At 41.9% G+C, this 25,252-nt stretch overlaps 1 protein-coding gene across 2 annotated transcripts in view; it reads left to right on the forward strand.

Annotated features, from left to right (window-relative positions):
* Nucleotides 1-16,133: 16,133 nt before the first annotated feature.
* The window catches only part of NAP1L1 (nucleosome assembly protein 1 like 1), a 36,543-nt gene continuing 27,424 nt past the window's right edge, over nt 16,134-25,252 (forward strand). The window contains exon 1 of one of the 2 annotated variants that reach the window (XM_029963606.1): nt 16,134-16,246. In XM_029963606.1, the coding sequence (XP_029819466.1) occupies nt 16,148-16,246 (99 nt within the window). In that variant the 5' untranslated portion in view covers nt 16,134-16,147. The remainder of the gene's footprint in view (nt 16,247-25,252) is intronic. The other variant, XM_029963607.1, reaches the window with a different exon arrangement.

The following is a 25,252-nucleotide window of genomic DNA, read 5'->3' on the forward strand; positions in this document are numbered from 1 at the left end:
CAGATTTCCCCAACTGGATAAGTGTGTTCATTTCAATAACCATTAATCACAGACTTATAATTCTTTGTTGCACAGAACCACTACCCAGTTAAATATGCAGAAAGAACACTGAATTATGCAGGAGTATTGAAAAAGAAAAGGAAAGACAAAACCCCTATAATTATACAAAAATACTAAAAAGCATTTCGATGCACACAGAACTATTGTTTCTAGGTTTATTGGAGGTTGGTGGGACTTTGGGAAGAAGATATTGAACCAAATGACAGACACACTTTAAAGTATCTTGAAAAGAAGAATCTGTTGCTTTCAGAATACAACAGACTTAATTTAATACTTGGTTGAACTGATAGCATCTTGTGCTGGTTTAGAAGTAAACCAGCAGGAGAAATGAACCCAATTCAAGAGAGATTACAAGTCAGAGTTACAATTTACTAAAAAGATTACAATAAATATAATGATATAGAGAAAACTGGTTTTAACCCACAAAAACAGATGTATAACCCAGAACCTTGGGACAAGAATAGAACAGTGTTCATTGGCCCCTGTGCTGAGCACCACGTGGTCCCCCTGGGTGCAAAGTAAAAGGATACCCATTGGTCCAGATAATGGTCGCAGTTCTGTCGAAGTAATGATCTCAGTCTTGTCAAGAGTGGCAGTCACAGTCCTGCTGAAGTTCTAGTCCTCCTCTGGACTCACCAAGTGGTACCAGCCATCCCAAACCTGCAGGATTATATATGCTTAAATTCAAGTGGGAATGCCCAGTACCTCCCCCAGGGCGGGGAGTTTCACAATGGGTGATTTAACTCTGTGAGTCATGGGATATTTTTGGAATCTTTGATGGTCTAGGTCATTGCAGCTGCCTATTATGCCAGTCCATTGTGGCCCATTAGCAGAGATGACCCCTCAGGCCAAGTGTGAATGTGCTAATGTCTCCCTGGAGGGGAGTTGTCACAGCTATCATTGGTGTGAAGACAAAGAAACACTCCCCTGCCTCAAAGGGTTTCTTTAACACCCAGCTTGTAGCCTGAGGTGTCAGGTGTGCCCTGAGCAGCTGCTGCAAATGATTCATTTATTAACAGTCCCTCAGAAATTACACAGAGGATGTAGAATACACAATTTTGGTTATACCCACATAGTGATAAACTAGTCCCAGCCCCTGTAACTAGGACATGTCTGAAAGTTAATCTCTGAAGTTTCCTTCTCATACAGTTTTGACTCTTGCAAAATGTCACAAACGCTCATGAGAAAAGTAACAAAGCCTGATACCTCTTCCATATTCTTCCATATTGTTTTGTTAAGGTTTGGAGTTATTGTTATCTGCTATATTGTGTGAGGCCTGTGTAGGCAAAATTGTTCTTGAAAGTGGGTCAGCCTAGAATGCAGTCTGTGTCTAGGTCTTCCTCAGTCTCCTCTCGTTTACTTTGTATGAATTACAAGGAAGAAAAAAGACCTATTTGTCTAACATCCTCAAGAAAAATCCTCTTCATGAATATCAGCTGAGGAAGGCCATGTCAGATCCAAAAAGACTTTCCCAACAGAAATCAATGAAATATGTTTATTTCCAACAAAGGCAAATATTTTTAAAAATTCACACTTTACAGTGAACAGCTGTTTCATTGGAAAATTCCTGATCAGCTGTAGCATATGGAAAGATAAGGTCGTCGTGACTTGGTGTTGTCATCTCGTGTTCCTTGGAGGATTAATATGGATCAGTAATAACTGCAGCTGCAGAGCAATTAATAATTGAAAAGGTGCTAATGAGTGCATTGATGAAGTCAGCAGAGTCAGAAATTTCTTACCCATAATATTTCTTCCTCTTTTTGATCCTTTTTGCCTCATATGCTGAGCAAAGAATCAAATTTTTTTGGCTTGTAAGGCCTGACCATCCTTTATAAATGGAATTCTATTTGATGATAGCATGACTGGAAGTAGGTCCCTGGCCATTAAAATCCTGCCTGAGTTTCCCCAGTTTTTCTCCCATCTCTGCTTTGCCTTTGAAGTTCCATGTAGTTCATTAACTTAGGGACCTGAGACCATCTTTATTCTGTACATTACTTTACCCGTCAAATATGCAGGCCAGCAAAGAGGGGTGGGTGACTACACATTCTCTGTACATGTCTCTCTTCATTCTTCAGGATGAGCAATCCTACCTGTTAGGGCCATTACAGTGCTTGCATGGCCTTTAGTAAGATCCAACAGGAATAGAGAAAAATCTTAACCTCTAGGTTCATCTGCCATCTTCATCTTTGATGTAAAATCAGCTTGAACTGTAATCCAGGAAATCCTTGCTAGATGCTCAGGCTGATGCTCTTAATGGTCTTGCTCTGCTGAAGGCTCTGGGCTAGATGCTGTCTTAATGAAATGACTGTACTGCACAGGGGAGCTCCTACCTCTCAGATCGACTCCACAGAGAACAGAGAAAACCTGCATTAGGTGTCACCTGTTGTTGGTTAAGTGCAGGATAAGGAATGATAGGTCAAAGCAGGAGCAAGAACAAGTAGGTAGTCTGATTTTCCCAGCTGCCTCATCCTTTCCCTTGGCAAAACCCTTCCAAAATTTCATACTTCCTATGCAAAATGTCTTTGGGGCTTTACTAGACATACTTTAAATTAGAATATGCCTTGTTGTTTGTTTTTCACAAATTTACATTTCATTTATGCCACCTGCAAAGTGCTGCCTGTGCCTGACAGGGATTATTCTGAATGCAAAGCACAGATTAAATTAAAAGTCTAGAGCCCTGGAAAGTGTTCTAAAAGTATGCCATAATTATGAAGTTAAGAAAGGTATACACAGCCCGCAAATCTAAAATTTTGCCCTAAAAATACAGAGAGGCCATTAGTAGCCACCTGTCCACCTGAGTAACTTCTAAAGCAAACCAGGCTCCCATGGAAAGGAGGAGGGAACAGAAAGAGAAGTAGTGTCAAGCTGCAGTTTGCAGGGCTCCAAGCAGAAATTTCTATTTCCAGCAGGAATAAACCAATTTGTCAAGATAAGAAATGATAGTACAGAATGATGTCTCTCTGTTCTCAGGAACACTGGAACAGAGTAGTAAGTGCTCTGTCCTACCCATGAGGGCCAATGCATCAAAACAGCAAATGTGAGTGAGAGAGAACTGGGAAGGACCACTCCAAGTGACCCACTTAATGGCTGCATATTCCCAGCAAACATGATTAATGCAGATGAGGCAGACAAAGTACACATGCTTACACTAAAGAAGAAAAGAACTTCAATTACGCTGTTCCAGGGCAATAATCCCATTAAACAAAAGCTGCACAGTAATAGCATGAAAAATCAAAGCAAGGAGCAATTCTAGGTATGGCTGAAAGATGCCGAGCTGTTCAGTTCAGAATCTATGCAGAAATGCTCCTAGCGACTGGAGCAAGATGTGTAACTCTTTCATTAGCTGATGCATGCCCTGCCTGCTGCTTAATCCTGGAGGATTTTTAATCCTTTTCCAATGGCTATGCAGGATTTTCAAAACTTGCTTTTTCCACACATTTCCTGGAGTGTACACACACTTGTCCCAGTACTTCAACCAATCTTGACAACATCCTTCTAAGCCCAAAGTAACAAGTGAACATTTTACAGACTCTAAGCCAGCTTCATTATTTTTATTGCTGAGTAATGCATGAAGAAGTTTAGGCCCACGATCACCTATCACTGCATCTGCTTCATTTTTTTTTCCAGAACACTATGACCACAAAAAAAAGCACCAGCCAAAAAACCTCCAACCTCCCCCCTCCAGCAAAACCACAGTGATAAGTTAGCTAATGAGAGTAAAGAACATATTTATACACATAGACAATGCTAATAGTCAATTAGTTGCAGTCAGTGAATTAAAATTCAAGAGACCATGCACATTTTTATTTCCTTTGAAGCTGATCTCCCATCTTAGCTTTGTCAAAGGTGTCTTTTATTAAGGTACCAAAGTTCAAACAGACAATAGTTATTGCTTTTTATTTGAAAAACTATACATCTTTCGTTATAGAACCCTCAGGGCCCTGGAGCTGCACTTTGCTGCACCTGCTTTCCCAGCCACCAGCTAGCAGGTGTTTTCAGTTCCTTGACAGGAATATAGAAACAAATCCCTATAAGTGCTAGTGAGACCTTAAATAAGAATTATCAACCACAGTTATTGACTACAGGAACCAAAGGCTAAAATTGTGTTTGGAGCCAGGGATAGAGACTCCACAGAGCTGCAGTACAGCACCAAATGAAACCACACAGGAGTGAGACTCGAGCTGGCTTCAGGCCACATACACATCAAAGACTAGTACAAGACCATGTCCAGAAGCTGAGCTTGGAGGGGAACACACCAATACTGCCCACTTTGGCCCTGGACAAGGAGTCAGCAAGACTGGGATTAGACTGGTTATTTAGAAGCAGGAATGTGGGCAGCAGGAACAGGAGCCTGGTTGATATACTCAGCATCTAATGAGATCCTGCGAGACTGAAAAGCGTTCAGGCGGCTGGCTGATGCTGTCTGCCTCATGGGATTTGGGAGGAGTAGCTGTAAATTTAGATATTTTTGGAGTAAGGAATCAATTTAATGAAGCAGGATTCCTACAGTTTATTGACTGTCAAGAGTATATATTTGCAAAGCAGTATTTCATCAATTCCCATTTTATCATTTAAAAAAACTAGAGCTTTGAGCATGGTAGACATTCATAAATATTTGGAGCACTGCTTGCCTATGAATTTATATCCCATTTACAAATTACTTAATTATTGTATTCCTATCCCTATAATACAAGTAATTCCACTTTAATGTTATAAAATGCTCTGTAATGTGTAACATACTTTAAATACTATGATATTCTAATGCAGATATTCATGTCTGAATATCTAAAAGGGAACAATATTCTAAAAAAATGTGTTACTGATAGACTTCATGCTAAAATGTACTAGTTTATAGCAGTAAACATTTATATTAGTATTTTATGGTATATAATACATTGATCCACTACTTGGATAGCTACAGGTAATTTAAAAACAATATGTTAGCCTAAATGTAAAACTCACAGAAAAATCACGAAAGCTCAAAGGTACAATTTACTTCATAAGCAGACAAAACTTCTGTAGAATTTTCTGAATTCTGGAATTTACTGAAGACTTGTTATAAAATTTAATTGTATAATATTCAGTTTATATAGGACACCTCACTTTTAGAGAACAGATTTAATTATGTCTGTCCTTTCCTAAATAGAAGGTAGGAATCTTTTATAACTACATCTGTATTGCCGATGATGGCTGGTTCTTATAAATTATTTATGTTGAAATCATGTTATTTTTCATTGTGCATTAACAATGAATTTATGACTGGCTGATCAGCTATTAAGAAGAAATCAGAGAATCAGTACCTGGGTCTTTGACATATGGGAAAATTTTTTTCAGAATCCCTTCAGGGATTTTGCAGAATGGCACTTTTCACCACTTCTTTTGAGTTCCTTGTTATTTTATCCACTATTAATTATTCCTTTTGAGCTGAAAAAAAAAAAGCTATTCTACAGTGATCTTTTTTCAAGAAGTTGTTTATGTAACACATGCACTTTTGGATTAACAAATCTGCTTTCTGTCTTTTCTCTCTGCGTAGCTTCACTGTTGGATCAGATTACCTCTTCACCTGTAAGGTGTCTTGTTTGGATGAATCCCCCAGGCTTAAATGCTGCTTTGAAACCAAGTATTTCTAGCTTAATGCAGATTTGTTCACCCAAGGGACACATACTCACCGTAGCAGTTCTAGGCTGTCATCTAGACCTCCCAGGAATCTTAACCATCTTTCTTGTTCTTCTGGCATTTGTAATAATACTAAGAAACAACAGACCTGCGCTAATGGAAAGGAGAAACACATCAGATAAGATTTGCATATCTTCTCATATCTGGAATTTTGCAACCATCATCAAGCTGCATCAAGTAATTCCAGAGTATCTGAGGAAGAAGGGCTCAGGCAGCCAGGTGAACTTGGGAGATGTTACCCTTACAGACCTAAACCCAAGCCAAACAACCTGATGCTATGCATACTCTCTGCATTTCATACACAGACACCACTGGAGAAAACAGAAAGGAAAACCAGCATGAAACTTTCAAAATAAATATACTGGGTAATTTGTGTTCCATGTGCTCTAGGACACTCCACTTAGTCAGGTACAAGCTGCCCAGACTGCTTCTGATGTTCAGCTTCCTTTTCTTCACTTTAGGTGCTGAAAATATTACTAGAGAATTTATGTTCATTCAGTAAATGCACACATTTATTTTTGAGATCATCCTCTAGGCCTTGTATTGTCAGTAGACAGAAAGAGGTATTTCTAGGATGCAAGTCCTCCCGTCTTCAAGCAGACAACTGAAACAGCCCAGGTGAATTACACAGTACAAGGGCTTATCTTTCTACACTATTAAGGCAACCCAGTAGAGAGATTCAAGTTGAGAACATCTGAAGTGAGGTGGAATTAATTCCACCCCTTATTTTTAAAGGCTTTGGTTCCTTCACTTAGCGAATTCCACAAATCTCACCAAACTTCTTCTCCTTTGCTCTTCTCCCATCCTTTGCAACTTCCTTTTATTTTTTTCTGCCTAGTTTCTGCCCTTCATCCTTTTTCAGATGAGGTAGCAATACCAGAGAGTTCTTAAGAATGCCAGGCCTGCTTATTGCAATGGGAGACATAGAAAGATGAAAAATAAAAGCATCAAAATAAAGCAACAAAACAGAATGACAAGCAAAAAAGCCAAAACAGTTTTATCAGTACTATCACCTTTTAAATACTGTTATATTTTATAAGAAAACAGCCTAAATTAGGCTGCAGATATTATTTGAAATGCATAGAGATTATAAGATTAAATGATGCAGAAGCAGTCTACTCTTCTGCAGAACACTAAAATGCTGTATTTATAACTGGGACTCAGCATGGCTTTCTAGAAAAAGATCTAATAAGCAACAGAGGATATAGTCAACTTCCAATTCCCCAAGTATGAATGCTTTCTTTCCCCATGCAAATCTGTCATGCAAACCATAGAGAATAATTTGGATTTGCCTTCTTCATGAACACTTTTGAATTAATCAGATGTGTGAGCATTGTGTATGTCAGACATGTTGTGCTGCTGTTCTGGTAGTTTTAAACTAATGGTATTACATTGCATTTTTCCTTATGAAAAATTTAGCCAAGAGGTTTTTTGCAACTTTTCAATCTCATATCCTTGAACATCAAATGTCAACAAGGCTCTTATGTAAACATCATAGAATCACAGAATGGCTGAGACTGGAAGGCACCTCTGACAATCATCTAGTCCAAATCCCTGCTCAAAGCAGGAACAGCTAGAGCAGGTTGCTGAGGCCTGTACTGAATTGAGTTTGAATATCTCCAAGGCTTCAAACTGGCATCCTATGCCAGTGTTTGATCACTCTCAGAGTGAAGTAGTTTTTTCATATGTTTAAATGAAATTTACTACATTTTAATTTGTATCCATTGCCCCTTGTCTTTTCACTGGGCACCACTGAGAAGAGTCTGGCTCTGTCTTCTTTACTACCTCCTGAGCAGGTGTTCATAAATATTGATAAAATTTCCCTGAGCCTTCTCTTCTCAAGACTAAATAGTCCCGGCTCTCTCAGCCTCTCCTCATATGAGAAATACCCCACTTCCTTAACCGGAACAACTCTTTTCCGGATATGATATGTATGTCCATGTCTTACTGGAGATCCCAGGACTGGACTCAGCACTCTAGATATATCTCACCAGAGTGGACCAGAGAGGAAGGAACACCTCCCTCAACCTGGTGCAACCCAGGAGGCTGTTGGCTTTCTTTGCTGCAAGGGCACATTGCTGTCTCATGGTCAACTTGGTATTGATCCCCAAGTCCTTTTCTGCCAAGCTGTTTTGTAGCCTGTCACTCCCCAGGTTGTCCTGGTGCCTGGAGTTGTTCCTCCTCAGAGGCAGGACTTTAAATCTCCCTTGGTTGAATTTCATGAGGTTCCTGTCAACCCATTTACCCAGACTCTCAAGGCAGATCAAATGTCTCATATATCAGCCAGTCCTCCCAGTGTTGGATCAAGTTTTGAAAACTCACTGAGAATGCATGCTGTCCTACCACGCAGGTCATTAATGAAGATGTGAAACAGTATTGGCCCCAGTGTTGACCCCTGGGGTACACTACCAGTAACTGACCTCCAGCTGGACTTCTTGCTGCTGATCACAACCCTCTGGGCCCAGTTATACTGCCAGTTTTCAGTCCATCTCACCATTTAATCATCAGTTTGTCTATGAGAATGTTATGGGGTACAGTGTTGAAAGTGTGCTTTCAACATAAGCAAAAATAAACATCCACTGCTGTCCCTTCCTCCTCCATGCCAGTCATTTCATTGTAGAAGGCTACTGGTAGGGTGAGGTACAATCTGCCCTTTGTAAATCCATGCTGACTACTTCCAGTCACCTTTTTGTCTTGCATGTTTGGAAGCGGTTCCCAGGACAAGTTGTTCCATCAGTTTCTTTAGGGATCAAGGTGAGGCTGACCAGCCTATAGTTCCCTGCATATTCCTCCTTGCCCTTCCTGAAGGGTGACATTTGCTTTCTTCCAGTCCTCTGTAACCTCCCCTAATTGCCAACATCCTTCAAAGACAATTGAGAGTGGCCTTGCAATGACATTAGCTTCTCCCTCAGCACTCATAGCTGCATCTGTCAGCCATGGACTTCTGTGTGTGTGGTTGGTTTAAATGTTCCCTAACCTGATCCTCCTCCACCAAGGTAAGTCTTCCTTGCTCCAAATTTTCACCCTATTTTCAGGGACCTACATTTCCAGAAGGCAAATCTTATCTGTGAAATTGAGGCAGAGGCGGCATTGCGTATCTTGGCCATTTTTGTGTAATTTGTTACAGTTGCCTGGTTCCATTCAACATAGGGCCGTTCCTGCAGAGACACTTGTAGAAACCCTTCTGGTGGCCTTTCATGTCGCTTAACCAATTCAAGTCCTGGTAGGCTTTGTCTTTTCTAATGCTATTCCTACATGCCCAGACAGCATCTCTACATTCCTCACAGGTCACCTGTCCCTATTCCCGCCTCTTGTGATGCTTCCTTTACATGAGAGTGTTTTATCAGGATGTCATTGTCTGTCTGTGAAGACCTCCTGCCACTTCTGTTTGGCTTTCTGCAAATCAGTATGGACTGTTCTTGAGCTTGGATGAGGTGGTCCTTGAAAAATTAGTAAACTCACCTGGAACTCTCTTCTCCTCAGGTCCATCTCCTATTGGATTCCTCTAAGAAGGTCCCTAAACAGGCCTTTTCCCAGGAAAAGTGTGAGAGTTTCCCTTATAATGTTGTCCTCTTAGCACTTCCTTATTTGAGTGTATATGCTTTAGGTCCCCTTCAGTCCTGCACTGCTGGTTTCAAGGTCTCTCCTGTTCACGCTACATCTTTTTCTTGTCAGCCCAGCTCAACCCCTCACTTGATTATGGGTTGTCATTTCCTTCCTCCATCTTTCCAATTTTCCTATCTCTTTACCAAGTAGGCCAGCCTGTTGTCAAAGATGTTTCTGGCCTGCCTAGACAGGTGGGATCCCACCTCTTCCCCAACAATCTTTAATTCTCACAAAGGACCCACGGTCATAAAAAAATAATCCCTGTATTGACACGAGCTGCACAGTACTTGTTGATCCAAAGGATTCACTCACTCCTTGTAAAGTCCTTTGCCCTAACCAGTAGGATCAAAGACAAAACCATTTGGCCCTCATGCTCTCACCCTCAGTCATGTAGACATGCTCAATACACTCCATGTCTCCCCTGGTATCAGCACTGGTGTCCACCTAGAAGAGCAGCAGAGATCAATATTCTGAGGACTGGACAAGCCACATCAGTGTCTCCACAATGTCACTAAGCCTCTAGCAAGTAGAAAACCTCCCTAGACAGCAGTTCAGGTTGGTAGATGGGGGCCTTGAGCAATGTTAATATCCAGCATGGTCTTCTGATCAAAAGTTTGCTTTGGCTATTGCAATAAACAGGATTTGAGCATATTAGAACCCCATCAGTACAAACTCTTCCAGACACCCTCTGGAACAGAATTGGTGTCAGTCCCTGACAGACTGTCCTGAGAATCCATGTCTGGGAACATGCAGACATAATGCAAGGTACTGCAGCCATTGACCCAAACTCAAAGATCTTCAGCTAAAATATCCTTCCCTTTCCTTTTTTCTCCTCTAAGCTCTAGCCCCAAGTCAAAGCTACAGAGAAAGCAGTACAGGAGCAAAGAGAGAAAATGAGTGTTACAAAAAAAAAAATAAATATGCACCCTTTCTTACAAATTTACTTAATACAGCTTGTTCATATCCCTATGTTGACATTCTTCAGACAGCTTCTGCCATGCAGCTGATCAGTCTTTGCACACCAAAGGCTGTAATTGAACTGTAATTGAACTATAATTTTGAGGCACCCTTAATTTTTTTGCTGACTGAACTAGATGCAATTCTTTCCACCCGTATTCTGCACTGCTATGTGGTGCCAAGGCACCTACCTTCAGAAAAAAAAAAGAGTATTGTTTATGTTGCTGAAGAAAACAAAGATTTAGAAAAATGTATTGAGAAAAACAAGTAGTGTTTTTTATTTTAAAGGTCAAGGACATACATTAAATTGGTAATTGTCAATTCATTGAATATAAATTGCTCATCCAAGAGGGTTAGTCCTAGCAAATGTTTCAACTCAAGACATATATGGGACAAAAGTGCTTAAATTGTCAGAGTTTCTCTATGATATTTTTAAATTATAAAATGCAAGATTTGGCTTTATTATGATTTTAATTGCAAACATTGGAATTAATGCTAGTAAACTTACAGTGAAATAGTAAAAGTAAAACTAAATAATTAAAGATGGTCTAAATGGAATGTTTGTAATTGCTCCATCTCTGGTTTTTTTTAGGGAGGAAAAGGGAGGGAAGGATTGCAATCCACAAGAATGGGTTATTGTCTTTTCCCCCCTATTTGGGATGCTAATTTTTCATACTCCAAACCATTTCCTGCTTTGGTCTGGGTGCTTCTGTGAGCGTTTTTAGCAGTAACAGAGAGTTCTGGCAGTGGCTAGTACACTCTCTTACCATGAAAAAACAAAAATCAAACCAAACTCCAAAGCATTAAAACTTTGAAGAGCAAAGAACCAGGAGTAGTTTAAGGGAGTGAGCTTTATCCTTTCATGTGTAAGGTATTGGACACCCTTTAGGCAATATATTACTTACATCCTTATGAGACCAAAGCAAACCCCTTGACTATAACTATCAATTTTCTTGGCATTTTATTTTATCAAGTTATACGACCAATAATACTAGAAACAAAAATCCCTCTGGACATATTTTTGCTGTTGTGTTAGAGTTAGATACATTAGGAACAATCGCAGGCACTACAAGGGATACATATCTATTCTACTGAATGTCTTTTTTTTTTATTACTTAACTAATTTATATACATTATAAAAAGATGTTCTAATGTAATGATTTAATAATTCATCAGTTTCCTCATACAGCTTCTTTAAAGTCTATTCTACAGTGACATTTCAGTTAGCACTGTTGCTTTTTTTCCTCAAAATTTCACAGTAAGTGCAATATTTAAAAAAAACCCAAACTTCAGTGAGTTCTAGCCCCCAGCAATGACCCTAAAAAACACCAAGTGCACTGTACTTGAGATTTTACCTTCTGTACTACCTCTAAAGTACTTGTATATACATTTGTTCATTGATTTCAAAACATATGAATCATTTACTTTTTTGCCCCTATTTTCTTTATCTCTCCCCTAAGTTCATGGTTTTTTTATTTTGTTTCTTTCTTTCTTTCTTCCTTTTTGGTTTATACTTTCTGTATCTATGAGCAATCCCTCTAATGTAAGACAAGAGTCATGATTTAGTCTGTGGACAGTTAAAAATATTGAGAAATGAAAGATGTTAAAGATTTATTGTATCAAAAAATATATAATCTCATTTCAGCATTTCACTTTTTTCAAACAATGTAACTTTTATTTGCCTTTTATTACAGTATGTCAATTGTTACACATGCTGTATTTCTTTAGTTGCTGCTATCCCTTCCTGCAAATGTGTTCCCCGAGGGAAAATTTGCTCTCTTTTCACAAAAGCAGAAGCAAGTGCAAACCAGAAATCCGAGAGAGGTGTTCACTCAGCTCTACAGGGGGATTTGCATGATTTGTCATGTGACAGTTCAGCAGAACTTTCTGTGCTGCCTGTGGTACTGTTTATAAACTATGACTTGTTTGTGGAATGATGTACTTTCCTTCATAAAACAAGTAGCTCCTCAAAAAGTAAGCAGTACATGAAAAAACTAATCAGCTTTGTGCTGTATCATTCTAGTCATGTAACTTGGAATAATCATTCAGTAAGAGTTGAAATGATTGCTTTCAGCCATGTTGAAATAATTGTTTTTAGCCATAAGAAAGCAATCCCCACTTTTAAAAGGAATACTCTGGATTCTCTGTTTTCATCATGTACTGATAAGCCTTGTACTTCCGCACAGGGTTTCACTGGGGTTTGAAACTGTACCAAGGAAAAGGCATCTCTTTGTGGTACTTGGGGTTTTTACTCTGTAAATAGTTCAGTGAGCGTTCTCATTTTCAGTGACTAATGATAACTTCCATGGTGATTGTAGCTCAGCCAGCTACCAAAGGCAGGAGCAGACAAGGAGCACTCATATCATCCATTGCTGTAACTCAGTGCTCACATGAGGAGCATTGCCAAGTGATTTCAGGAGAGGGTGACATTAGGGAACTTGCACTTTGGAAAACCGTCAGGTGTGAGCTAATCTGAAATCAGCTATGATCAGAAAAGAATGTATATTCATAGCTTTTCATACATTGAAGGTTTGCAGTGTTGAGTGGGATGTGAATCCTGTAAAACTGAGCCTTTAGTAGGTGCCAAGACTGGCCTAGTAGTCTGAAGGGGTGTCTAGGTGTTCAGGTAATCAGATACATGTTCATACAAAGGATTTTTGCATTTTTCTATTAGTACAAAAAAGACTGAAAAGAGCTTAAATGTTCAAGGAATCGCCTGCCACAGTGCAGTTCTTGATCCAAAGTAAACACACCAAGCTCCATGACCAACACATTTTCCTAAGCTAAGGCACTGTTGCTTTAGCTTAGCTGTAGCCTGAATGCAGCTCAGCCACATTGGATGCATACTGTGCTTAGCAAGATTGAGCCTGGATCTGAATGCCAAACTCACTTGTTGCAACAGGCTGTTAGAGAAATACTGGTTCAGTCTCCTGTAACATCACCAGTGCTTGACCTTCAGACCCCTCCACATACAAACCCAGGGCTGTGCTCTGTCCTTGAGTGCCGTCCAGACCCCTGCCTGGAGACAGCACCTGCCTGAGCCCCCCTCCACAGCCAACATATAAATCAGTGGGAAGGACCCAAAAGTGAGCATTGCTGATAAGGCCTATGCACCCAAGGGAGAGGTTAGATTCCCTGCTGTGGTACAGCTCCGTAAGACACTCAACTAGCCTGTGAGGGACCCAGTTCAAACTTTTCTTCCCCTGGTTTGGAGCAGCAATTTGACCTCAAGTCACAGTCCCCAGGAGACAAGCCCCAGCTACTATGCCATAGAGCAGTTCTCCTAGTGCCAAGTTCATTCAGCTTGGAGAAAATGGTGTGTCTCTGGGCTTTCAGTGACCACACCTGCACATTTCTTACAAATGTGTTCTAAGTCTTTTAAAAAAGCTACAAGATGTAATATTTTTTAAAAAACAACATGTTTATTAGGAAAATATACCTGTGTCAATATCTAATGCATTCTCAGGTGATTTGATTCTCATTATTCAAACAATGGTGTTAGTTTGATGTTTTGTGCAATCCCATGACAGTACTTCAATGATCCAGACAGGCTGAAACAAATAGTTCTGAGTATGCTCATGGGAAACACACAGGAAACAAAAAAAAAAGTATGGGCCATTAAAACTCAAGTCTAACTGAAGCTTCTTTATATCATTTTCATGACTGTACAAATGTCAGGATAAGTTGAACTGTTTTGACAGCAAAACAACCCAAATTAGAAAGCTTGCATGTGCATACAGTTCAGGTATTGTAAGAAATAAGCTGGTCTTTTCCTTTTTCCATACACGTGTGATGGCAGGTGCCACGTAGAAGCAGGAGTGATGTCCTTATGCCCTCTTCCTCGTCCCTTTCTACTTAGCTGTTGACAAAAACTGCTTCTTATTGAAAAATGTTTCCATAACTGTTCTTCAAAAACTCCTTAAAAGCCCTAGTATAAGGACTTTGGTTTTATTTGGTCTCATGAGAAGGGGTTAACTTACTTGACTAATGCAAAACCCCTAAAAGACATCTCTGAATTTGGGATGAAAAGGCATTTCCCTCCAGTCTAGAGGCACATTTCCAGCTTAGACGTGCTTAGATCTGTGCCCACTCCTTGGCACAGCTGTTGACTGGCTTGTCCTCTCTACTCCACACTGCTGGCTTCTGCACGTCCCATTTCTTCTGTGCTCCTTCACAGGGGTCACTGGGTGCCACCTCAGGTGGTAGATCTCAGAAAGACAAGCAAGGTGAGCCACTGCCTTGTGAATCACTTCTTTACAGTTGATTGCTACTTTAGCTGATTGAATAAAGAGAACACCTGCAATAGCATATAATTCCTGTTGCAATAAAAGCAATTGACTGCTAATTTTCACCAGATGCCTTCTGTACATCACTGTCCTCTTCATATTCCCTAGCATTGAACATCTCGGATAAATAAGACATTAGTACCTAGTACAATTTTAAAATCTGAGGGTTGCAAGGGGGGTACAGTTACTTTAATTTTAGAATCATATAGCATCTCCATCCCTGTTTCTCCCTAATTCTTATCACTTGGATTCTGCTGTGCAACCTTTTTCCGGGATCCTTCTTTTTCCTCTTTACATTTTTTAAAATTGCATGATATAAAAAAGCCCACCTTCTGAAATTCACTGTGCTGGGGAATAGGGCATTCTTAAGTTCTTTCCATAAACTTCTGTCTTGCAGATGGGATTTCTTTGCCACAAACACATCCACTTTCGGGGGCTGAGATTTTACTGCCAAACACTGGAACAAAATTAGTGTGGCACCATGCAGTGCAGAATAGGAACCTTTGTATTTTGTTTGTTCTTAACATAGATTGTGTTGCAGATGCTAGGTAGATCCACCATTTTTCTTCTTGCTTTGCTTTCAGTTTCATTATTTAAGTAGCTACATTTATACAGTAGACTGCTTTAGACAAGCAGATGGAAGAACTTGGTAAATTCTGAAGAATACCCATTAATATTACGCAATATATTCTCAGCAAACTGCTCTTATGCCATCACACCATGTCTGACCATCCCACCTAATCATACTTGAAATCATTGGATCATTCCAGCCAAGGGAAGCCAGAAGTCTCAAAGACATTTCTTGAAGTTCAGTGTAGATCTCAGATGTCTTCTCCAAGTATGCTCCGTGCTATTACTCAAGACTATGAGTATGGGGGAGAAACCCTAGAACCAGTTTTAGGGAAGGCTTTGCTTGGAGCTCACAATCAGGCATTTGTCAGAAAACAGGGCTCTGGTAGGCAAGTATGGCAAATTAAAATGGGAGGGCTGAAGGTGTTGCTGCCTGGTCTGCCCATCCCGGCCAAGGCAGGAATGGTTGAAACTCTCATCAATGAAGGTTTGAACCACCACGGTGCTCAGCTTGGTCAGCGAATGCTGACTGTGGTTTTATGGTACCTGTAGCCTGTGTGAACAGGGTTTACCTGTCCCAGTAACTTCTATTTCTGGTCGGATGCCCTCAGAAACCCCCCGAGTTCGGGTTTAAGGCAGCACCCAAGTGGTCGGGGTAGCATCACACCCTGACTCGCGGGCAGGTCCGCCGGGGCGGAGGCGCTGCAGTTGCCCGGGCGGGGCGGCAGCTGCCGGGCGGATCGGCGGGCGGGTTGCCGGTCCGTGTGGGCACCTTCCCCCGGGCGGGGCCGGGGCCGGGGCCGGTACGTGCGCGGCCACACGTCCCGGCGGTGGCTCCGGACACGCGGCCCGAGGGTGGGCACGGGGGCGGCTCGCGCGCGCCGCGCCGCTCGGGCCCAACCGTCTCGGCAACGGGCGGCGCGAGGGCGCGCGCGTTGCCACGAGACGCGGGGCGCGCGGGGGAGGGGGTTACGTGGTGACGTTAATTCTATATGAGCGCGAGCGGCGGGAGCGCGGGTCCTTTCAAAACGCCGGCCGCGCGGCGCCTGCCGCCTCGCTGTCCTGAAGTCACCGGCCCGCGGGCCGCGCAGGTACCGCGGGGCGCTCCTGCGCCGCCGCCCTGGGCCGGGAGGGCGGGGGGCTACCGGGGGGCGCTGGGCCCTCGCTTCCCGCGGGGGGGGGAGCCCGCGGGGGCCGGCCGCCGGCTAGCGGGGCCCCGCGGCTGGCGGGGCGCGGGGGCCGGCGGTGCCCGCGCCGCACCGAGCTCCCCCCGTGCGCCCGCGGGGCGGCGGCGCCGCTGCTCGGGGCCAGGCCCGCGGCGCGGAGGGCTGCCGCCGCCTCCCGCGCACCCCTCCGCCGCGCCCGCGGAGCGCCGGGGCCGGGCCGGGCTGGGGCGTGCGGCTCGGCGGGCCGGGGGGAGGCGGGTCGGCCCGCAACACGTGGGCGCAGAGCGGAGCCCTGCCCGGCGCGGCCGGGGAGCTGCAGGGCTGCGGGGCCGGAAAGCGGCGCGGGGAGGAGGAGCGGATGAGCGTGTCCGACCGGGCGCGGGGGTCTCGGGGCCGGGCCGGTGGGGGCCCCGGGCCGTGTGCGCGCACATGGCGGAGCGGGGGACGGCGGCGATGGCTGTGAGTCGTGGCCTTGTGCCGCCTCCCGCGCCTTGTTCCTGCTCCCGTGGAGAGCCACGGCTCGGGTGTGCTGTGCTGTGCTGCTGGCAGGGGGACCCAGAGATTCAGCCAGAGGACGAGCAAGTCCCGTTTCCTGCCTCAGGGTAGAGCGGTGTTCGGGAGTTCAACATGTCGCTTCTCCGGGTGTCTGCTAGCTAGTATCATCCAAAATGAGCCTGTCACCAAAGAAGGCAAAGAAGCTACCTGGAAGGTTCAGTAACTAAAAGTGGAAGTAGTGTCTTGTGTTCAGCATTCATAAATATCTACCTACATATAAAACTCTTATTTACTCCCTATTAAATGAGGAGGGGACTTACACTTCCAATACTTGTGAGGCTTTCAATAATTAATAAAAACTTTCCTCATTCACTTGCAGAAGAAAACACAAAACTTTTTAAAATGACTGATAGAGTAATAACATGGCACCTTCCACCATTCATCTCCAAGCATACTGCAGATTTGTGTACGTGTCCGTTTGTGTTTGAAGCCCTATTGAGATACACCTGTGTTTCACATTTTAACTCATTTGAGGAGGGTAGGAGAAGTGGGCACCGTGTGTGCAAGGTATGACAAATACTCTGCTGCTCAGCCCCTCTTGGGATTTTAACATCTACTGGTAGATGTTACATTAATCTGGCAGGAGATAATGCCTGATAATTTTAATTACAATCATGAAATGAAACTTAAGAGCTAAGGCCTAAGGCTGTGAACTGCTGTAGGTAGTTTCTGACAAAAATGTTAGTAGCCTGTTAGTAGCCTTCCTGCTGTGCCCCTTTTACAATGGTACTCTTTAAAGAATGAGAAAAGCACTGTACTGGGTTGAAGCAAGTTAAATGGCTTCCAGTCCCTCGTAAATACAGAAATGATATTAATCCATAGAGCAAAATAAGAATTTAAAATCTGCATCCATGGAAATTTGAGTGACTTGGATACCTCTGTACCAGACAAAAGTTTAGGCCACTCAGGCTTCAGGTACCTCAAACATTGTTTTAAGTGCTTATAATAAGCCATTGATACCTGATCTTACATTTCTGTGGCCCACTTAGTCCTGTGGGAGGGATATATATCAGCAGTCTCCTTGCCCTCCACTTTTTCTCTGTTTTGTGACAGGTCTTGCATATCATGTGCTCTGGTTTCTGAGGACAGAGGATTGTAGAATGATGGTCCTGTGCACAGGTGGTAGATTGGTGTTTTTCAGAGCCCCTGGTCCTTTTCTGACTTGCACAGGAGTAGGAAGTAAGTGCTGGGATGGCTGGAAGCACGCAGAAGCACCATGCTGCATCTATGCTGCCAGATCTGCAGCACTGTCTTTGTGTACAGCAGAGTAATGCTCCTGCCACCCTTGTGTGTCATCTAGCCCCTGCCTCACAAACTATTTCTGGAAGGAGGTGGGGTACTAGTTATGGTGACCTGCTTACTGAGCATCCTGGAAATGGGTGGTCTGGTTTTCTCCTGGCTTCTTGTGTAATTGACAGTGAGTATGGGCACACAAGTGAGAATGAAACCAAAGCACTGTGGGCATGGATGTCATGAAGCTTTAACAACTGAGTTTTCACAACCCTGAGTGAGACCTGAGTCTTCATTTTCTCCAGTACATAACTCCAGATCTTCAAGAAAACTTTGGCTTACCCTGTACATTTGGTAAAAAGGTGTTGATTCACTAAGCTAAAAGTTGAAGCAATTGTAACATAGCTTATCCTGTTGTGGCAGAGATTGTATTCTTTCAGGGAATAATATAGCTTGAGGATATTAGTTTCAATAGAGAAAAATCTCAGGGGGAATAAATTAAGAATCTTTTATTTTTAATTTTGGTTCAATCCTTTGGTGAAAGCCAGTTTATTCCAGTAGACCAGGGGGTATAATGGACATGTGTGTGATATCTTAACCTTTTTGTTAATGTAGTTGTAACCCAGTTCACGTTAAGGTTCTTGTGAAACAGCTGCAAACATGGTGTATCTCAAACTAAGGATCTGGTTCTTGCTTCTTTGAAGAAACTTCAGGAATTAGGTTGCAGAAAATGGAGATGCAGGTGTTCTTTCAGTGCCTGTTTGCTTTTCTGCATCGGTGTATACATTCAGTGGAACTTCAGCTCTGTGTTTTTCCATGAATTGATACTGCTTTGATATTTGTGTGGTACTAACAGGCACTTGCACAGAAGACAGTACTTTGCAGACAGAAACAAGACTTCTTAATGCTGGTTTTATTTTACTAGAGCTGAGGAATCTTCTGAGTTAGTATCTGGTCTGGGCAACTGCAATCCAACTTCTCGTTAGGGAAGCAGTTAGTAAATAATAGAGTAGAACTGCATAGTTAGTACAAGTGGTGTTTAATCCAAGGAAGGGTTGTGATGATAGTTTTAATGCTTAGGTCAGTTTTCATTTGTAAATTACGTAGGGCTCAAAAGTGATTATAATTAAAGCTAATTCAATCTAGCTGATTCTCACTCAGCTCAGGGTTAGTGCATTTCCTCATCACCTAACGTTGTTAATCTGGAGAGTAGGTCTGGTGTCATAATGTGTTTGTCTAGAAAACCAGACATGTCTGAAAGGCATCAAAGAAGTTGCTTGGGGATTCATTTGATGACCTTCTGAAAAATTAAGCTATTTAGAAGCAATGTGTGAGGGTTTTGAGGACTTCTTACACTAAATGATTCTATGATTTTGTGATTCAACAAAGTTGATGCAAAGGGAAAAAATCTAATACCGATATGGTATTTAGCCACAACCTTGACCTTAAGTTTTCAGGAAGACTACACATATTGAAGACTAAAACTTCAGTTGACTCAAAAAAAAAAAGACCGTTTTGATAACTTACCTTTGATACTCTATGTTTAGTTTAAAAATGTAAATAATTTCAGATATGAAGTAACTTATGTTCTTCCTAAAGATTATTCTTTTAGGTGAACTTACATCATCTGCTTGAATGAAAACATCATCTACATCTTAACTACTTGTCACAGGTTAAACTGGAGATCTCCCTAAATGGAAAGCTGTTCAGATTTTAGTGATTTTAGTGCAGGAGAATACAAATGCATTTGGGAGCTGAATGTGTGCTTAAATGTAAATCTGCACAGACATGATTTACAATGGCGATGTCTAATTTTAAAGCTTAACTTGCCATAATAAATAGACAGTTTTACATCAGCTGTTTCACCTGGTCTTTGAGGACTTTAGAACAAAATACTAGCAGTTTATCCTTAGTAGCTTTTTATGATCAGAAGGTGAAAGCAAATCTTAGATGTGAAAACCGGTTTTTGGATGTACCTGTAACCTTAAAGCATTCGATTGCTTGATTTTACATTTACATTTATTCTTTAAAAAAATAGCACTACCACCACCCAAATAACAACCAAACAATGAAGAAACCTCCACCCAAAACATGAGAGATATTAGAAGTGTTGAAAATTCTGGTTAAGAGATTTGACTAAGTGGGTGCCTGAAATCTGGAATGGACAAACACCTAAACTTCTAAGACCCAGGTTAGAATCATAAATGCTTGTTATCTTTTCTGACCATCTGCACTAAGGTTAGTTCAGTCCACTACTTTATTTAGGTATTGTTTAATATGTGATGCTTAAAGGAAGGCAGTTCTTTCACATTGCTTGTGGAATGACTTGCCCATGAAGGGAGAAGGTCATTCTAGGTCTGACCCTAGTTAAAAACTTGACTTAAGCATTAAAAGATCAAGTTGAGGAACACAGGGAGGAGACATGAAATAAAACAATTAACTGTTTACATGGAAAACAATTTTGAATCAGTTGTTTTTGAACTTCTTGTTAATGTAGGTATTTTTGTGTCATTTCTTGTTCACCTCTCATACTATTAGTATAAGACATAAACTGCTTATGTTCCTCAGGTATTCATGTTGCTAGGCCCTGAACTGAGCTATTTCCTCTCTTCTGCAACCTGAACAGTGAATACAGTGTTTTTATTAAGGATACATTAACGAAGTGTATAATGATCATATTTTGCATTGTGTGTTTTAGTCACCATGCATTCATTTCAGATCTTGCTACTTCTGCATGTTGAGTAAAAATCTTTAGTGGGCTGCATGCAATTATATGTCTTTGCGCAGAAATTATTTGACCTTTTGAATTCTAAGTTAGTTGGAATTGCATCTTTTGATTTGTGTTACTTTAGGTTTTAATACTATTTATTTTGCCTTGCTTGGGTCACTGCTTTAAGCAGTTCTTAATTCTGTGACACCCCAGTTTTGGAAATTACTCATCTTGACTTTGAAGCGTTAAGTATGAGCTGGTGTAGGTGCTTTATGCGTGTGCAGGGTAGCATCATCAGGAACATGCTTGCTCTGTTTGACCTGGTGAGATATTCATGACACAACCTCTTGATTCTTTTATCACCATCTTCACAGAATCACAGAATATGATGAGTTGGAAGGGACTCATAAGGATCATCAAGTCCAACTCTGGACAGGATGACCCTGCACAGGACCATCCCCAAGAGTCACACCATGTACCTGACAGTATCACACAAATGCTTCTTGAACTCTGTCAGGCTTGGTGCTGTGACCCCTTCTCTGGGGAGCCTGTTCCAGTGCCCAGCCACCCTCTGGGTGAAGAACCTTTTCCTGATATCCAGTCTAAACCTCCCCTGACACAACTTCAGGCCATTCCCTTGGGTCCTGTCACTGGTCACCACAGAGATCAGTGCCTGCCCCTCCTCTTCCTCACAAGGAAGTTGTAACTGCAATGAGGTCTCCCCTCAGTCTCCTCCAGGTTGAACAGACCAAGTGACCTCAACTGCTCATACGGCTTCCCCTCAAGGCCCTTCACCATCTTTGTTGCCCTCTTTTAGACACTCTTCAATAGCTTATATTGCAGTGCCCAAAACTGCACACAATATTTAAGGTGAGGCCGCCCCAGTGCAGAGCAGAGTGGGACAATTCCCTCCCTTGACCGCTGACGATGCTTTGCCTGATGCCCCCAGGACACGGTTGGCCCTCCTGGCTGTCAGGGCACTGCTGACTCATATTCAACTTGCCACTGATGAGGACCCCCAGGACTCTTTCCATGGCACTGCTTTCCAGCATCTCATTCCCCAGTCTATACAAACATCCAGGGTTGCCCCATTCCAGATGCAGAATCTGTCACTTTCTGTTGTTGAGCTTCCTATGGTTGGTGATTGCCCAGTCCTCTAATTTGTCGAGATCTCTCTGCAGGGCCTCCCTGCCTTTGAGAGAATCAACAGCTCCTCCCAGTTTTGTGACATCTGCAAACTTGCTTAGTATCCTTTCCAGTCCTGCATCCAAGTCATTTATGAAGATGTTGAAGAGCACAGGGTCCAAGATGGAGCCCTGTGGACCCCACTAGTGGCAGGTCACCAGTCTGATGTTACCCCATTCACTATCACCCTCTGTGCTTGACCCCTGAGCCAATTGCTCACCCCCCACATGATGTGTTTATCCAGCTGTGCGCTGGGCATTTTGTCCAGAAGGATCCTGTGAGAGACAGTATTGAAAGCTTTACTGAAATCCAAAAAGATCCCTTGATCAGCTAGGTGGGTTACCTTGCTATAAAAGGAAATCAGATTGTGTAAGCATGACTTTTCTCTCCTGAAGCCAGGCTGGCTGTGACCAATGACTGCATTGTTTTTCAGGTGTTTTTCAATACCCCCCAGAATAATCTTGTCCATAACTTTACCAGGCACTGAAGTGAGACTGACAGGCCTGTAGTTTCTGGGGTTCCCCTTCTTGCCTTTGTTGGAAATTGGGACAAGGTTCACCAGCTTCCTGTCAGCTGGGACCTCTCCAGATTCCCAAGAGGTATTGGGGCCAAAAGTGTGATTGAGTGAAATTCACAAGGAAGTTTCTATGTAGATAACTTCGTAAATAATGCTCATTTCCACGGTTCAAATACTCTCTAAGTGTAGTACATATTTACAATTGCTTTTTATACCATCTGTATTCATTTGAAAGTGACTTGTTGAAACCATAACCATGTACATACTTCTGTTTGGTCTTAACTGCCAATTGTAACATCTCTCCCCTAAGAGCTTCCAAAATGTGTCAAGTTGTGACTGTGTTCTTTTTTAAGTGCAAACTAGCTTGTTAGTTGAAAACTGGATGTTTTAAAGGTGGTAGGTTCTTAGTGGCTTGGCTTCCATGTTAAAAATCCTGAAATGAAGCTAACAAAAAAGTTGCTGATGTATTTTAGGAATTTCAGTAGCTTCTTGGGGAGTAAATGAATTTAAAATGTTGCATTCATCAGATGTTCTAGTGAAAACACACACTTTTGAAACCTGTACACATTTTTTTCAGTGTTTTTTAACTTTCTTTTCAGATAAGAATGCTTAGATGTTTTTGAAGTCAAATTGGATAAAAGCTTTAATGCTGCAGTGTGTGAGTTTTGCAGATAGCAGTGTAACTGCCAGTATGGTTGTGTTTAATTATGTGGCGATCTTCGTAGCCAACAGACGCTCTCCTTTCATTTGTTGGATGTTGTGACACTACAGGTTGATCTTTTAAACTGTTAAAGTGCACTCTGCTACCTGAAGAACTTTGTTAAAACACAGTTTGTTACTTTTGTTACTTTGACACTTTTAAACAAACTGAGTATGAAGACATACTCTTAGGAGATTTTAAGTATTTCTTTATACATAAAGATTTTGATTTCAGCCCATCAGAATGGCTGCGTTTTTCCCATTATCAGTGATGGAAAGTAAAACCTGTAATAAGCCAACTAGTTCGTTTAAAAAAAAAATCTTTGTTTATTTTTTCCAGATTTGAATTTAAACTTCTTTGTTACTTTACTAATAATGAAAGATTGTTTTAAATAGAAATTGGTAGGTTTTCTGCTACAGAATCTTGGTATCCAGAACAAAGGCACCATTGTGTGTTAATTACCCTATATTTAGAACCTGATGAGGGAGCTCAGGTCAGTAGCAGAGACAAACACGAAGATATAATTTAGGCCTTCTTTTAAATTGTAATTTTGTAGTCCATCTCCTTCTCATTATGAGGACTCTTTTCTGCTGAAAGAGTAAACAAGCACTATCTAAAATTCAATAAAATTGCTACAAACATAGGAGTTCCGTATTTGTTGATTGAATCTTTATTTCCTAATTGAAAAATTAGTCAAGGGGAGAGCTTAACAAGGGTTTCCTTCCACATGACTGAAAACAAGTCCTGCAGTTACTAATAAGAGTTGTTTATATATATTATTATTCCATTTTGTTTTGAAGAATCTTTGACTTCTTCCCATCAAGTAACTTGTGTTCTAGTGCAAGCATAGAGCGCTTTAAAGTTGAAATGTGGAAAATGTGTTTTCATGCTGTAACGTGTATACGTATATTGTGCAGAGGCCTGCAAGCACTAATGAAATGGTTGCATTGGCAAATGGCTGAAGTTGATGCCTTTACCTCAGGAGCCATTAGGAAGTGCAAAAAAATACCACTTGAACGGGAGAGAGCAGAGTTTTGAGTAACTGTGTTATGTTACTTGATTCATCATTGTTGTGTTTTAGTGTTTTTATTCTCTGCAGCCAGATTCTGCATTTTGCCATGTTACCATAAGGTAAGATGTAGCAGTACAGTTTCTGCAGTAAATTCAAACTTGCCCAACCCTTTTCATGACTTGTTACAAAAAGTACTTGCCTGTGGCAACCTCCATCTCTTGACCCTGCTATTGCTTATGCAACTGCAGGTCTTAACACTGTATAAGGAAATACTTAGAACTTCTTTTAACTTTACAATCATTCACATGTTGCTGATTGAAAGGAAAGGGTATGCATAGCTAAGGAAGAACTACAATAAGCTTTTCCAGCAGGATTTGCCAATTGTATTTGCTTTATCTAACTGGAAGATCATTCAGAAGAGAAAGTGGGTGTTCCCTTTACAAAGGTAACACATCTCCCACGTGGTGCTATGAGTGCTTCCCATCTTGAATAATTAAGTGCATGCACGTAGCTAGAATTCTGAGTGTGTTCTGTGAAACTGCTCCTCGTCTGAATTTCTTATCCTTTTCTGCTTGGTGCAGAAGACCCTACCTAAGCTTTTGCTAAAGATTCCTAAATATTACCATGCCAGTTAGCATTTCTGCTGTTAACTGTGCGTGTCTTTTGGACATAGTGGATCAGTTGGTACTTGAACAATAAATTGCATCAAAACAGAGGGATTTGAGTTACTGCAATGGTCCAGTGGCACCTTTCTCTTACTTCATTGAGGAACCTGGATTCCTTGCTTCCATTGACCATTAGCTCCTTAGTCTCTTACTCCTGAAAAAGCTGGCAGCCCACGGCTTGGACAGGGGCACTGTGCTGGGTTAGGAACTGGCTGGAGGGCCGGGCCCAGAGAGTGGTGGTGAACGGTGCTGCATCCAGTTGGCGGCCGGTCACTGGTGGTGTCCCCCAGGGATCAGTGCTGGGCCCGGTTCTATTTAATATCGTTATTGATGATTTAGATGAGGGGATTGAGTGTA

Source organism: Manacus vitellinus, unplaced genomic scaffold, assembly GCF_001715985.3.
Source record: "Manacus vitellinus isolate BGI_N305 unplaced genomic scaffold, ASM171598v3 scaffold_5_pilon, whole genome shotgun sequence".
In the NCBI taxonomy this organism is placed as follows: domain Eukaryota; kingdom Metazoa; phylum Chordata; class Aves; order Passeriformes; family Pipridae; genus Manacus; species Manacus vitellinus.